The sequence below is a fragment of the Podarcis gaigeae genome, assembly GCF_964106915.1.
Source record: "Podarcis gaigeae genome assembly, chromosome: 1".
Classification (NCBI taxonomy): Eukaryota; Metazoa; Chordata; class Lepidosauria; order Squamata; family Lacertidae; genus Podarcis; species Podarcis gaigeae.
The window spans coordinates 79371252-79386918 of record NC_139678.1 but is presented as its reverse complement, the minus strand read 5'-3'; the positions used below and the strand labels follow the sequence as shown (position 1 = coordinate 79386918).

The 15667-nt window shown below is 44.3% G+C and overlaps 1 protein-coding gene across 6 annotated transcripts in view; it reads left to right on the top strand.

The window, feature by feature from the left end:
• Positions 1-15667, top strand: part of B4GALNT4 (beta-1,4-N-acetyl-galactosaminyltransferase 4) — a 165628-nt gene that overhangs the window by 116107 nt on the left and 33854 nt on the right. For 5 of the 6 annotated variants that reach the window (XM_083756136.1, XM_083756138.1, XM_083756140.1 and 2 more), the window contains exons 4-7: positions 4758-4853; positions 6218-6308; positions 6982-7082; positions 10466-10533. In XM_083756136.1, coding sequence (XP_083612262.1) covers positions 4758-4853; positions 6218-6308; positions 6982-7082; positions 10466-10533 — 356 coding nt within the window. Of the gene's footprint in view, positions 1-4757; positions 4854-6217; positions 6309-6981; positions 7083-10465; positions 10534-15667 lie in introns of those variants that run through there. The other variant, XM_083756141.1, reaches the window with a different exon arrangement.

Here is a 15667-nt window from a genome sequence, read left to right as displayed (position 1 = left end):
TTAATCACTGTTTGAATGAGGACTCTGTTGTGATTATGGAGAGGAAGATTAAGAGAGTATTGCTATTAGAAGAGGAGCAGGCCCTTGTTAGCATCTCAGAAAGCTGTAGGCTCAGAAGTTACTATAGAGAAGTTTGCATCTTATCCTCATAATGACGAACTGTTTACTGTAGCCCCTCCCCCCCGTACCTCTCTGGTGTTGACACTGCATGAGATGCCAGAATTTTTGGAGTCCAGTGTTAGCAGTCCCTTGCTGCATAGGGAAAGTTTGTGGTTGCCGCAGAATTTCTTTGCCAGGAGTATAGAGCAAGGTTGGAAAAGGGCTCTCCGGCCATAGCTAGCTCTGTATACTGACTGGGCTTAGAATACCCGAGAAACTCCTATCCCATATGATGTTCCACGTTCACCACAGTCATCTAGAGAGAAAACACTTTGTTACCTTTGATTTCTACAAGAAAGAGGCTTTCTCCGAGTTGACACCAAACCTCTGGAACTTCTTCATTTACAGACTATAAGTGATGCTATGATTTTTTTTAGTTCAAGCCTAGGCTTCCCCAACCAGGTGCCCTCCAGATGCTGTTGGACTACTTTCTTGACCATTGGACATGCTGGCTTGGGCTGATGGGAGTTGTAGTCTTAACAACATCCGGAGGGCACCAGGTTGGGAAAGGCTGATCAAGACCTTTGTACTTCACCAGGCACATACTTGAGGAAACTGACTCATTTAAGATGACTTGATTATATTGTTCCATAAGTTAGAAATTTAAATGTTTTAGTTGTTGTGGGATTATGTATGCTTTATTGTTGTGAATTGCCATGGAAGGTTATTATGGGGTAGGATAGAAACTTACAATTTTAAAATGGTAGAACTATAGGCCTGTTACAGGAACTGAAGAGTTTTGGCTCACATAGTCCCTGCTTAAGAGGCTGGAGTATGACCTTGCTCTGTATCTCTCAGGTGGATATCTGTAAATGGATGCCTAAACAGTTACTGCTGGGTTACTGATACCTGCAGATGGTGCTGTGAAGTAGCCCATACCAAAATTGTGGCTTATCTGTGCCACCACAATTGTGCTAGATGGTTTGAAACATAGTCTACACAGCAAGGAGCCATTCCTGATCTCAGCATTTGCTATTCATGTCAGGCTTGAAACATCAAATGACACATGCATATGTGACTGTCTAGTCCTACTGGTAGAAAAGACTGAGCCACCTCAGAAGGCACACAAGAGATCATTTATTCGACAATGCCCCTGTATTAAATTCTCCTTGTGTTTGTAAAAACAGAGAAGGTTTCTAGCATTAGCCTTCCCCTGACATACTATTTATTATTTATTATTATATTTATTGAGTTTATATATCGCCCTATACCCAGAGGTCTCAGGGCGGTTCACAGGACAAAATCAAAATATAAAACCACAAAATAGATAATCAAAATAAAAACAACCCAATACCCCTCCATTGGATGCACACAAACATGTGTACCAACTTGCATTGTTGCTTGATCAGAGGCAGAGCAAAGTGTTTGGAGGAAGGGCCACAGCTCAATGGAAGAGCAACTGTTTTGAGTGCAGAAGGCCCTAGGTTTCATTCCTAGCATCTCCAGGTAGAGCTGGGAACTGCCTGAAACCCAGGAAGATCACCTGCCAGTTGGTGTAAACACTCCTGAGCTAGATGGACCAATGTTCTGACTCTGTATAAGACAGCTTCCAATGTTCCGTGAACATCTCAGAGCAATCTAGAAAGCCTGGCATCCAAGAGAGAACCTTTTCATTAAGAAATGGCTGCACTGCAAGTGTATTTCTATATATTCATTACACTACCATGTTCTGTGAACCAGTCCCACGTTATGCTTTGCCCTGCTGAAAGGGTGGCCAATAGTAATAATGGGGGGAAAATAAGTATATTGAGCGTATGAAGTCAATTAATTAGATGATTGTGCTTAACCACTAGAATAAGCCTCAGAGGGCTGGGAAAAAAATAATGAGAAAGAAATTAAGAAATAATGAGAGACAGATACAGGCAAAAGAAGAGCAGCCTGCCAGAACTGGGGCATCTCTTCACTACAAACTTAAGCCAATTAAAATGCCACAGATCTCCACCCCCAAGAAATCCTGGGAATCATAGATCTGTGGGTGGGTGGGGCTAATATTCTCTAACAGTGAATTCTCAACATCCTAACAAAGCTATGGTTCTCACAAGTCTTTGAGGATGCCATAAGAAAGAGCTTTAAAACCCGCTTAGACAGGAGTGCCTTGCGTGCTCTGGTCCATGGGGTCATGAAGAGTCGGACCCGACTAAACAACAACAACATGTTTATATTGGCCTCCTTCACACATGACACATGAGCCTTCTGAGGTGGCACAGCCCTTTGTAGCACTCCCATAAACGCATGCATCATGTGCAGGTGCACAGAGCGAAAATGGCAGTCACTTTGCCACAGAGCAAAGCCATGGTTTGGGTTACCATTAGGTAGAGACCTAGGTTCATGGTTTGTCTCGCTCCAAACAAACCATGAGCTGTAGCCACTGTTTGTCCTTAGCTTACTACTTGTGGTTTGTTGGGTAGAGACAGACCACAAGCCTGGGTTTGCCCATGGCTTGGCTGCAGGTAGCAAAGCAGCCAAAGAACTTGAAGAGAAGTGGCTGTGGTTTTCACTCTGCACACATGTATGCTTAGCCATGTTCTGGCTTAGCATTGCATGCAAAATGAGCCAGTGTGATATGGCAACATGTGGTGCATGCTGTTTTAAATACAAAAGCTTGGGGTGGGGGCCATTGGGAGATGGGCATCATCCCCGGGACAGTTATGTGGGCTGGATATAGCTAAATCTAGGAAAGTGTTTTCATAGAAAGGGGATATGGACTAATTAGCAATCATTGTTGAAAGAGCCACAGCTGATGCATTTGATATGACATGGCCATAAATTAAATTTTAGTACCTGTATTGTATTCCTGACACAGATATGGACAAGGCATGGCTACTGTCAGAGTGTGGCTGTTGTTTGTAGAATGAAGCAGTTATTGTTCCAAATTCTGGCTGATACTTGACTGTGAGGAATTAAGCACCTGAGTGGTTTGAAACAGGAGAGAAGTAATTCTGGAAAGGAGTTTTTACCTTCTGAAATTTCATCCCAATTGTGCCTACCCAGGAAACGCCTCCCTATCTTTTTAATTCAGTTAAGGTCCTCTGCATTGATCAGTGTGACTAAGCACCATCATTGAGCTGGCTTCTATTGTGCTGATTATGCCACAAGTATGTACACAACACAGGATGTTTAAGGAGTAATAGGTAACATCACCCCATGCTTGGGGTGCTTGGAGCAGAGACCTTGATGTCCTTCATTGCATTGAGCCAGATCTCCATACTGGCCCTAAATAAACAGCTGGTTCAATGGATGCTGCATATACTGTTCTACCAAATAGGAGACTCTTCATCCAGTTGCCTGAGCTGTCTAGTCTGAGTCCAAAATGGTAGCTGTAATTGAAGAGCTTGGGCTCACACTGCATGAGTTGGGCCTCTGGTTTTTCTTGAGGGTGGGGTGGGGGTAGGTGGGATAGCAATAGAAGTTGCTACTGAGGTATGTGATGTAAATTAGTATCAGAATCCACCATACATCACCTCCAGCTATGTTAAAAAGGGGTGTGTTAACTGCAGTGGGACAGCTCTGTGCAAAAATTGGAAGGCAACAGCCAAACACAAGGAAAGTAATGACTCAGAAAAGTAATGGAATTTGCTAACCTAGCCAGTACATTAACTACATAACAGGATTCTATTGTGTCTTACATTTCAGTGCTTGAAGAATAGAGATCTGTTGCTCATTATGTGTCAAATGTCCTCTCTATTGCTAACGTAAATCACAAGTATCAGAATGTCTTTTGAAAATGTTTTATTTTTATTTTTGATTACATTTTTGTTAGTGTTGTTAGCCTACATTATTTTACTTTTAATTTTGTGATAGCTATGTTTTGCTATATGCATGTTATGTTGTTAAAAATGGCGGGGAGCTAGAAATAGGAAAGAAGAAACTCGAGTAGCTTGAGCTCAGAGTGTATGATTTTGGGGTGAAGCAAAGATAAATTTATATTTTCACAAAGGCTTTGTAGATTCTTCCTATTCCTCTTGTTTAAGACAGGTTAAAGTATTTTTGCTCCCGGCACATCGCTTATGACACTGGTGTTCACTGCAGTAAACACATCCATGTGGATGATATATCCACACCTTTAGACAAGTTTGCATCATGGACTTGTTAGGGTTCCCAAGCTCTGGTACACAAATGTTGAAAGATGAAGATACATCTTTGCTGTGAGGAACACTGGTGCGCCTGCAGCAGTCAGCAGAGAAAGGACTAAAAGTCAGTGGCAGAGCAGGAGGTCCCATGCAAGAGGTCCCAGATTCAATCCCTGGCATCTCCAGGTAGGATTGGAAAGATTCCTGGACCCAGGGTTGCCATCTACGGGGGGGGTGGGCTGAGGGCCCCCCTAAAATTTTCAAGGGGGGAGCTAGTATTCCACGGGCTCACATGGCCTACCCATGTCTGCAGCAGGCTTAGGTGTACACCTGGCACCACCAGGAGAAGGAGGTATAGCAATACTGTGATAGTCTTTCAGGGCTCCTATCACCATTCAGGATTGTGTTGCACTATGTAATGTTTATATTCTCTCTCTGTCACACACGTACACGCACACAGGCATACACCCACCCACACAGAATTGCCTCGGAGAGCTTGTGTATAGCCTAAATGTTGTTCTTCTGCAGTACAAAGGGAAAGCAAACCTGCATGTATTTGAAGACTGGTGTGGAGGAGCTGTTGGGCACCTAAGGAAGAACCTGCATTTCCCCCTCTATCCACATGTAAGTACAAGTGATTCTGCAAGACGAAGAGGCCAGTTCCAGCATAACCTCCAGGAGGGGGGTTTCTGTTACTCTCTTTGTGTAGTAAATATCTGTAGCCACTGTTGCAGTAAATTTCCATTCTACTAGTAACTAGGGCATTTGACTTGATCTAAGTGCTAATGAAATCCACAAGTGTAGTTCCTTTGATTTCAGCAAGCCAGTATCAGGTATGGTAAGGTTTATCCAATGAGGTGTGCTCCTTATGTTGCTGCACTGCAACTCCCATCATCCCTGACGATTGGGCCATGCTGGGTGGGGCTGATGGGAACTGGAGTCCCAGCAAGATTTGGAGGGTGCCACATTGACTGCCTCTGGGCTATGGTATCCCATTCCCATGTTCACATCCTTGTGCCTGCTCCAGCTTTAAGACAGACAAAATCAAGGAGGCTGACTTACTTCCATGCAAGACACTGGCAATGCATTACTTCTGTGATGATCCATCTGCTAAGGGCTCATGTTACACATGGAATTTCTGAATGAATCTCCCCAAAAGACACTTGAGTGGGAGGAGTAATTTGAAGAGGAAGTTTGGCGAATATAAATTATTCTCTGTTTTCCAGTGTGTAAGCATGTTCACAAGATATTTTGATATCTTTTGAGCCAGGTTTTTGCAGGGAGCTGAGTAAATGCTGACTAGTGATGGGCCTACCAGCTTGTTATTGTATTGCTGTTTGATATATTTTAGCTGACATTTCAGTTATTTAAACTTTTATTGTAGACAACAACAAGAATCCACTGACAGCATACAAATCAATATGGCTAACTTCACCCAACAATCCCCCCCCCTTTCACACATGAAAAACAAATCTCACTGCAGCCACTAAAGATAACCAACCATTCCCTAGGCCCCCCTCCACCTCTCTCACTACCAAGGAAATATAATAAGTTAATAGAAAGAGAACCTACCCAAGGGATGTTGATACAAAACACTACACATACACTAAGTAAAAGAATATAAGTTTTACCACCCCAACCTTCCTCTCTCTCTCCCCTCTTCCCTAACCTTATACTGCATACAACACTAATGTCTCACAACAAATGTAATTGATCTATAAAAAAAACACAATCTGAAAAGAGAGACAATGCCCATACTTTTGTAAATCACCAAAATCTTTAATAAAAATTATTTTTTTATTTTTAAAAAACCTAAGTCTTATTGTATGGTTTGATAGTGTGTTGAGGTGTAACCTGCACTTGGAGGAATAGAACTGATAAGGGTATGATAAATATTGAACAAATGAATATAGCATACATTTGCTCAAGGCCTGTGTTGTGGAATATTACATTCAAACGCTCTCTTCCTCTTTTCTTCTGGCTCTTAGACCCGCACAACAGTGAAAAAGTTGGCTGTGTCACCCAAGTGGAAGAATTACGGCCTCCGTATATTTGGGTACATCCATCCCTTCAAAGATGGTGAGCTGAATTAGCAACCCTTAACTCTGTCTGCAAAGCTGTGCTTCATTGCTGAGATCTCACCTTCTTCCCACTCAGAGATACCTTTGCCCAGTGGCGTAGCGTGGGTTGTCAGCACCCGGGGCAAGGCAAGTAATTTGCACCCCGTAACCCGTGGATTTGCGCCCTCTAACCCGTGGATTTGCGCCCCCTAACCCTAACCCCCAGATGTTGCGCCCGGTGCGGCCGGCCCCCCCTGCACCCCCCATTCTACGCCACTGCCTTTGCCTTAAAGAAAACCATATGCATATTGTTGCCCCTGCACCTAATCTCTCACAGTGGGAGTTATGGGAAACTGCAGAGGGACCCGCTCTCCGTTGCTCCTTTCTAGGTCAAGAGGCTTCTTGCCATCAGAACGCCTCCAAATGTATCTCAGACTAGAGAAGTTCAGAAACTACCATCTCTCTGTCCCCCTTCCCCACATCCACCCATCAGTGACCAGCATCATTCCAGGGGCTCTTGAGTCCCAAACCACAGCATTCAGTAGACATTTGACACATTGACTTGAAAAGGCTTGTCTCAGCCACAACATGCCCAGCTCACCAGCACATGGAATCCTTATTGCTCAAGCCTCCTGCTCTCACCTGCTCCTGCAGCCCACCCTGCAGCTCAAATTTTCTTCTTTGCCTTGTAGGGGACTTCCAGTTTTCTGTAGCTTCAGATGACAACTCTGAATTTTGGCTCAGTCCTGACGAGACTCCAGCCAATGCCCGTCTGGTGGCATTTGTGGGCAAGGTGGGATCCATTTTTCGCTTTCTCTTAGCTTATCACATTGTAATAGGAAGGCCAATAGTGGCATTGTAGCATCTTTCCATGGAGAGATGTGCTTCTTGCTGCCTTCTTACAAGCAATGCCATCTGGCGTCATCTCCCTGGTTCCTTGCTGGGATAGTTAAATGTAAATGTAGCCAGTAGTATTGCCACTGGGAGCCATATAAACCTCGAGCCAACTCAGCTGTGATTCTTACATCTGGAGGCTGCATAATTAAAACCTGGACCTATTATAACACAAAACACAAATACGCGTGTATATGAGTCTGTTCTAAATGCTGTTGTGTTTCGATAGTAATGTTTTTCTGCAGCTGCGGCTCACAACCTGAGCCTTACACCTGGTTCGCTCAGTAACACTGATTTCAAGGTTAAGCCTGTGCACAGATATGGCAGATATTTCTCTGCTTTGTTCTGAATGGGAAGGTAAAGCTCTTATTTCCACGGTGGCTGCAGAGAGAGCCTGTTCCACAGCCACGTTAGCAAATGGAGAAATTATGGAAATAAAGAGCCCTTTTTGCCATATAAGGGGTGAGCAATGCACTTTGCCGTTTGATAGCTGGCAAAATGGTTTGGATTTAAAACATTAAACTTGGCTCAGACCGTGAAAGCTTTGCTATGTTGGGAAGAAACAGGCTAAGGAGCACAGCTAGGAACTAATGAAAGTATTGTCAGGTGGAGAGATCGGCAGTATTTCAAATTTCTGTTTAAGTCTTCCCTCCGGTGCAATGCCTTAAAAATGCTCGAAAGCAACTCAGCAAGTGTTTCTTCGCCCATGTTGTCAGAGTTTCCCTCTGGTTCTGCTCCGGAGCTTGAGATTTCCTGTGCCCAGGGAGAAACTGCATTCCTGTGCCATATATAACCAGAGAAATAGAGACCATGGATACAGAGATGATGCAGATACTCAGACGAGTCCCATTTCTAAGGCCATTCAGCAAAATCAATTTCTTTGACAGAGATAGCAAAGTATGATTGTGGCCTCAGGGCACCACTTGCTTAGTGTTGCTCTTGCCCTTGTGTTCAATGCTAACAGCATGCAGGAGGTGATAAGGAATTAGCGCAGATTTCAGATTAGCGGGGTTAGACCTTTGAATAGGGTGGTTGCAGTTGTATATATTGTATATGTCTCTGCGTGTCATGCAAGCAATGAATCTGATAGTAATGAATCTGTCCATTCTGCTGGTTTCCCAGACTCTGCCCCTAGTTTCACTCCATCACAAACAGGATTGTTTTCATCACTGAAGTGTTGGAGGATATCATTTTAGGGGTTTATAGCTAATAACTACTGGAATAATTGTGTTTCATATTATGATCTAAAGGTATATCACCACTCCAACAGGCCTGCCTGTGTTTTGACCTCTCACACACAACCTCTCACACACAACTTGAAAATGGTGGCCCCATTACTTATAGGTTTTAGGCCCAACCAATGCGCTGTGATCTAAACCACAGAACCTAGGGCTTGCCGATCGGAAGGTCTGCCGTTCGAATCCCTGCAACAGGATGAGCTCCCGTTGTTCGGTCCCAGCTCCTGCCAACCTAGCAGTTCAAAAGCACGTCAAGTGCAAGTAGATAAATAGGTACTGCTTCGGCAGGAAGGTAAATGGTGTTTCCGTGGTTTGCCAGAAGCGGCTTAGTCATGCTGGCCACATGACCCGGAAGCTGTCTGCGGACAAACGCTGGCTCCCTCAGCCTATAGAGCGAGATGAGCACATAACCCCAGAGTCATCTACGACTGGACCTAATGGTCAGGGGTACCTTTACCTTTCCCTAATGCATGACAGTTGCAGACCTATGTCTGCTCTAAAGCCTAGGGGTGGAATGCTAATTAAGTCTCAAAGTGGGTATCTCTGTTAAATGCTGTTCTCACAACTGCCACTTTCCCCTCTTTTCAACTAGTGTTTATATCCTAGCCAAGTTCATTTCCAGCATCAGCATGGGGGCAGGGAGGAGAAAATCCTGTCAGATGAACTGTAAGAATGAAGTGAGGAGGGAAGGAACCAATACCCCCCACTCCTATGTGCCCCTTTGGGCGTTTAAATCTCTCCCCGTCCCCTCTCTCTCACACACACTCTCACACATTTGAAGGCACAGGCCTGCAGCCCTGATCTGTCACCTCACCCATACAACTCCTCACTTTCATCACTGCCCCACTGCTATTGCCAGTTTCCCCTTCCCCCTTAAAAAATGCTTTTCTTCATATAAGTCAAACAACACATATGCAACAAAAGAAACACTCCCCCCTAGAAATTATGATGCAGCACAGAATATAGTCGTGTTACATACCGCATCAAAGAAAAGAAAAAATCCAAATTATCCAATGCAATAGAATTAAAAATAGCACGGTATCAGAAATCAAACCAGCCAAAAGATTTTATTTGTTTTGTCTTCAAGATGATGAGTGTCTAACCTTCCATTTGAAATTCTACCAGTTTCACAACTGCTCCCTTTTTCTCCGAACGTTTTAGCAGTGCCCATCCCAGTGTACTTCAAAGGCTGCCTCAGTATTTCTGAAAGGTTTGGCACTGTCAGGCTATTCCAAATAGATCTATAGTCTGCAGTGAGTCTCTCAAGCCACTGGTGGGTAAAGCTGTTGCCAAGCAAAGATTGGAAATTTGTTTCACCATTTGATTGTTCTGCTAACAAATAAAAGTAAACAAAATTAAATCTTCAGCATGCACAGTCAAGAAATTCAATGCTGCAGGTCCCAGGACAGCTGTAGCTCACTCCCTTTCGTGCATTTTTAATGAAAGCTTACAGGCCAGTGCTGAATCTTGTACATTTGCAATAGAAAGGTACAAGCCCTGCAGGACTGTGGCAACGCCTTTTAACCTACCCATTAAAGAGCTGTCTAGTCATGCAGACCACACTGTGAGACAAAGCTTGTTTTTCCTTATATCAATTAACTCAGAGGTGACCTGATGGAAGGGATTCTCATTTGATCTAGTGGCTCGGGTTTTGTGTGGCTGATATTAATTGTTTAGGAAAACCTTAGTGATTTGATTTTTATAAGCGCTTTGTAGCACTCGATATAAAACAGACCAGATTAGACACAAACTAGAAGATTGTAAATAAAATCACACAGTGACAGGAGAAACGTCTACCAGTTGAATTATGACAGCATTATATGAAGAGCTTTTCCCATTTATTTGCTTAGGAAATTAGGCATGGTTGCTGTGAATCAGCTTCAAGCTATTCCCCTGAAATGTACTCAAAAACCATGTGGATTGTGATGTTCTAATGGCCAGTGCCATTCCTAATTTTCTTCTAGTTTTTTGGTATTGGTTTTGGCCTTTGATCAAAGATTGAATTTGGCCCCATATTCACATTCTTTCTCCTTTTCTTCTTTAGCTGGGCTCTGAGTGGACTGCCCCAGGAGAGTTCACAAAATTCAGCTCACAAGTTTCCAAGCCAATCCGGTAGGTGTTGCTACCCTGTCCTTTTGCTCATTCTAGGCAGCTAAGGCTGCGCACACACGTGAAGGTACTTTGAATGTGCTTAAAAGGTATAGTGTGTACACAACCTACATATGCCTACACCATGTCCATATTTTATTGTAGACCTCTGTGTGTGTGTGTGTGTGAGATCCATCTGACTGGGTTCCCCCAGCCACTCTGGGCTGTGAGCATGTGAGATGTAATGCTAGCAAACGCTTGCCCATATCCCCCAGCATCTGATCTTAAATGTGGTGTGAGAATGCCCTCTCCAGAGCCATCCACGGTATACTGCTGAAGCAATAGATCACACACAACTCACATACGGAACTCACAGCCACAAGATGGAATGGTGGCCACTAGCTTAGATCACTTTTTAAAAATTTTTTGACCATCTCTCAATGGTTTTTAGCTATGAAATTCCATGTTCACAAATAGTATACCAGCTTCTGGGGAGGCCTATTGCCAGTTTGCTCCCAGAAGCAGCTGGCTCACCCATGCTGGAAACAGAATATTGAACCATATCTAGTAGGTATGATAATATATTTAAACAAAGAGGTGTTACTAATATTTTTATACAATTGCAAGTGTATCTTATGAAATTGTGCATGTTTTTCGAAAGTGGTGTTTTTTTCCATTTTAGCAAGTGAGCATATGTTACTTAGATCTCAACATCTTGTATATGCTTCATTGTTGGAAAGATATAAAAAGAAGAGAAGCTTATGTTCTGCTGGTGAAGCATGCAGGGTTGCCTTACTACACAGGGCACTTTGTCAAAAGCTTGGTACAGTTAACGCCAGTGGAAACTGGTCTAGCTATATTTTGTGTCTCATTCACTACAATGGTGCAGAAACAAAACATCCAGAGAGTATTGAAGGGCATGGAACAGTCAAGTCAGAAACCACCATTCTTCTCTTCTTTATCCTTTATATCAGAGTGGCTAACCTTCTGTGGCTCAAGGGCCCCTTTGAGTGCTTTCCCACTCCCTCAAAATCTGCATGCCCACCAAGCCCATTTCACACACATGCATACACTCATGCAGCGCAAAGGGTAGGACAATCAGTTTGCACACATAGACACACTCAGCAGTGTTTATGCTCTCTAGGGCAGTGCCCACCCTGGAATAATCTTCTGCCCTTGGGAGGAGGAACAAAGCCCCTTCTCTCTGTGATATGGCACTATTGGTAGAAGGTCCTTAGACAGGAAACTGGAAGGAATGCTTCTTCCTGTTTCTTTTCCTCTCTAAAGCCTTCCAACAATGGCAATAACTTTGTAAGAATGGTGCAGTACTGGACAGAGAAGGGGTCCTCTTCTAAAGGTAAAAAGACGTGACGCCTCCCATCCCTGCATATCGGATCAGCAGAGACCTCTCCCAATGGTGGGGCACAATAGTGCCACCTGCTGCCCAAAAACACTCAGTTGAAAATAGTGGAGGCAAATGATTGGGGTTTTGCAGGCCACCAGAAATCACGGGTTAGCTACTCCTGCTTCATATAGCACTTGCCACTTAGAACAACCCTGTGTGGTAGATACTTCTCCAGTTCTCAAATGGAAGCTGAGAGATGGTGACTTGTTCAAGGCCACACAGTGAGTTCTTGGCAGCAAGTGAGTCCAGATCTCCCAGTCCCAAGGCCAGCTCTCCCGCAGGGCAATCTAAGGTGGGAAGTGCATAATTGTTTCTGTAAACTTGCTTCTCCATGAGCCTTTTGCGCGCGCGCGCTCTCTCTCTCTCTCTCTCCTCATTTCCCATCTCTTTGCATCTTTCTTTTCCCATAACAACGCTCCTTTCCACTCCTCCTCCTCTTTGTCCTATTTCCAGGCTTGTTGGTCTGAAGGTACTTCCTGTCTAGATTTGGTGCCTGTCAGCTCCCAATTCCTGTTTCTTTGCCTCTCTCTCTTCGACACAGCCCTGGATGGAGCTGGCAGCTCTCGTCTGGGCCTCTCTTTGCCTGTGCTATCAGTCCGCTGCTGAGCAGGAACTTCCATGGCATTCTGCAGTTTTTCCTTGTCCACTCTGCATACCTCTTACTTGTTCTGTTTATTCACAACGAATGGCTGCAGAGACAGAGGCCCTTTTGCCCTACACCGGGAAAGAGGCTTTATTCAGCAGGCAGCTCCCATGTTGTGAGCAGAGCTTGCGATGGTGGTGCTGAAGGAGGCCGCTGGGAAAGGCTGCTCAAGGTTATGAACTGCTCCCTGGCCGGTGGTGGCCCAAGGGCTGTTGTCATGTGCCCTGTATAAATATATTTGCAAACATTTTGGCATCGCCTCTTGTTTCTCTGTGATGTATCCTGTGTGCCATGCCCTCAGATTGGCAGAAGGACAAATGTGAAGAGCGGGGCATGCAGAGTTTTCTTGCTAGGGTCAGGACATGAAGAGATCTGGAATAATAGTGGAGATGTGTGCTGAATGCTTATTGCTTCCCCCAGCTGCTGGAAGAAAGAAATGAGGGAAGCTGTCCAAATGCAAAAAAAAAGGGTGGGTGGGAGGAATATGAATGGACAAACACCTGCTCTGAGAACAGAGGGGCCCAAACCAAGCCTCAATACTGGGCACATTGGCAGATTTTTCCAGCTTAAGTGCCATGCCTGCCCCTTAGCAGAACTAGTCAATGTGATCTCTGTCACTACCGATCAGTGTGATAGTACTGCTTAGTGGGAGAAATTCAGTATAGCGCTAAGAGGATCATTCCATCGGTGCAAGCATTTTGATTGCATTGATACAACAATCTCCCCTTCCCTCCCCCCATGTGCTGTTCTAGGGATTCCCCCCCCCCCCTGCGCAAGCCAGTTCCAGGGGCACAGGGGAAGATAGGAGGGAAGCATCATTGCGTTAGCAGAATCCTTGCATGGGCTTCTGCTAACAGGACCAGTTAGTTGAAGCCTGCCCAGTGTTAAGGTCCAGTGCATGATGGGAAATGTGTCTTCTTAACCAGACATAAATAAATAAAACCAGGGATCTCTTGTCTCTTGAACCTCTGTGGGAGACGCATGGTGAATCTGCAGGTAGTTTCCCCATTTCAGCTTTAAAAGGCATTGAACTGAACTATTTTCCTCACTGATCTCTTTGAAATAGTCAGGATAAGCACCCGTATATGGTGCAGTGGATTTGCCATAAGAAAATACTCCCAATAGCAGTCCAGTAACATCTGGAGAACCACAGGTTCCCTGTTACTCCTCTAAACAATCAAGATGGGGAGAGCCCAAGGTTTCCCTGTAACCGCTGTCATAGACTGTTGCCTGCAAGGGTTGTGGTTGGCTCATGAATAAGACATGAATAGGCCTTGCAAGATTTCTGGCACCCCTGTGGGGCTACCATTTAAAAGCACTCAGTGTGGGGTGTGAATATACTTCAGATTCCCTTGCAGGTGATTAGCTGGGACCAATTCAGTGCTGTAATCTAATTAGGGAGCCGATGAAAGGAAGTGGGAGGGAAGGGTGGGGACTGGTGGTGGTGGCAAGAATAGTTTGGGCACATTTGCCACACACAGTTCCTTGCAGCAGCTGATTGGAGCTCGGCCAGCTTAGAAAGCAAGAGCCTGCCTGGTGCATGTCCTGGAGTTCCCAAGGGAAATTTTGAGATATTTTTTTCTCCTTTCCTCCTCTTCCTTCTCCTCCAATTGAACCACAGTTGTGGTGAGCAGGGCTTGGTGTTCTTGGTTTACACAGCCTGGTTACACAGAGCAGTGCTCTCACACACATGGCAAAAGAGATGGATTTGATTCTCTTTCCGTTACCTGATGGATAATGGGACATAATAAGATATGAAAGGGGTGACACAGACAGGATTGTTTGTTTGTTGGTTGGTTGGTTTTAAAAAGTGTTCCACAGCACTACTGCATCTGTCACACCTCATTCCTGTCCTGCAGCAGCGCTACACCTTTGCTCTTTTGGTATCAAGTCTTCACACAGCTCTGCTACTGCACTCAGAAGGCCAAAGAGAAGACTTCTCCGGTAGTCCCATTTGGGTAATTTCATCTCCCTTGTTTTTCACCCTTGTGAACTTTAGTGTTGTAAGTCCAAAGCTTAGGCATCTTGATGAAAAAAGGTTGAATGCATTTCCCGTTGTTTCACTTGAGTAAAGTCTGTGATCTGAAATCCAAACAACAGCAAGACCTGCTCACATCTGGCTAGGAATGGGTTTAATTAAGCAAACACACACCCCACACACCTCCCCATTGCCAAATCCAAACTGAGCAGTATTGTCTCTGTGTATGCAGAACTGAACCCTGTTTTTGTCTGAAGAGTTGGGCATGGCTTGGAGGTTTTGTTGTAATTGTCATTCTCAACAAGATATGCCACCTAGTATATTAAATAGGTTTTAAATATATATATGGTGTTGTTGTTTTTAAAAAATCCTACAATCCAAAGTCATCTCCAGGAAGAAGAAGAAAGTAAGGGACAAGACTATGTACATGTTCTGGAGCAGCACCATCAACTCAAACAACTTGTTACAAGAAGTTGATCATTTATTCATTTCCCTTGATATACAAACACATCAGTATTAAAAAGGAAGAGAAGAAGTAGGTAACTGTTAAGAAGTAATGGCTGGGGGGAAATGTTTCAAAGTTTGAAGAGTGAAATGCTAAATATTAACAGTGATAGCATTTCAGCTTGTGGAAAGACAGAAGAAAATGGATGCAGATCAGTCTTGGAACAAGAAATCTGAGGCCTAGCTAAAAGAGGGAGGAAGACAGAACCTGCTCCTGAACTAGCCTGGACTGAAGCAGCTGCTTTGAGCTGTGGAATCCCTCAGGGTGGCACTCTTCCCGCCACCAGTGCCAGGGTTGCGTGATGGCGATGACTTCTGGTGAGATTTTTCTGGAAGCCACTGTGTGACTGGTAAGCAAGGCAGGGGAGTCACCTTCCCATTCATGTCAGGTTGCAAAATGGGACTGGCCACCCCTGGAAGAAGAGTGAAGAAACTAAACCTGATCATAACAAGAGATCCCAAAGCAAGTTGGCAGCAAATACAAAGGGGACAGATAATTCAGAACAGTAACACTAGAAGTAAGAAGTGAGAGTTGAAAAAGAAAAAGATTTGTCAGTGGAGCAACACAATCAAACTGTGACATAACACAAAGACTGTAAATGGCAGCAATATTACCAGAAATTAGTGG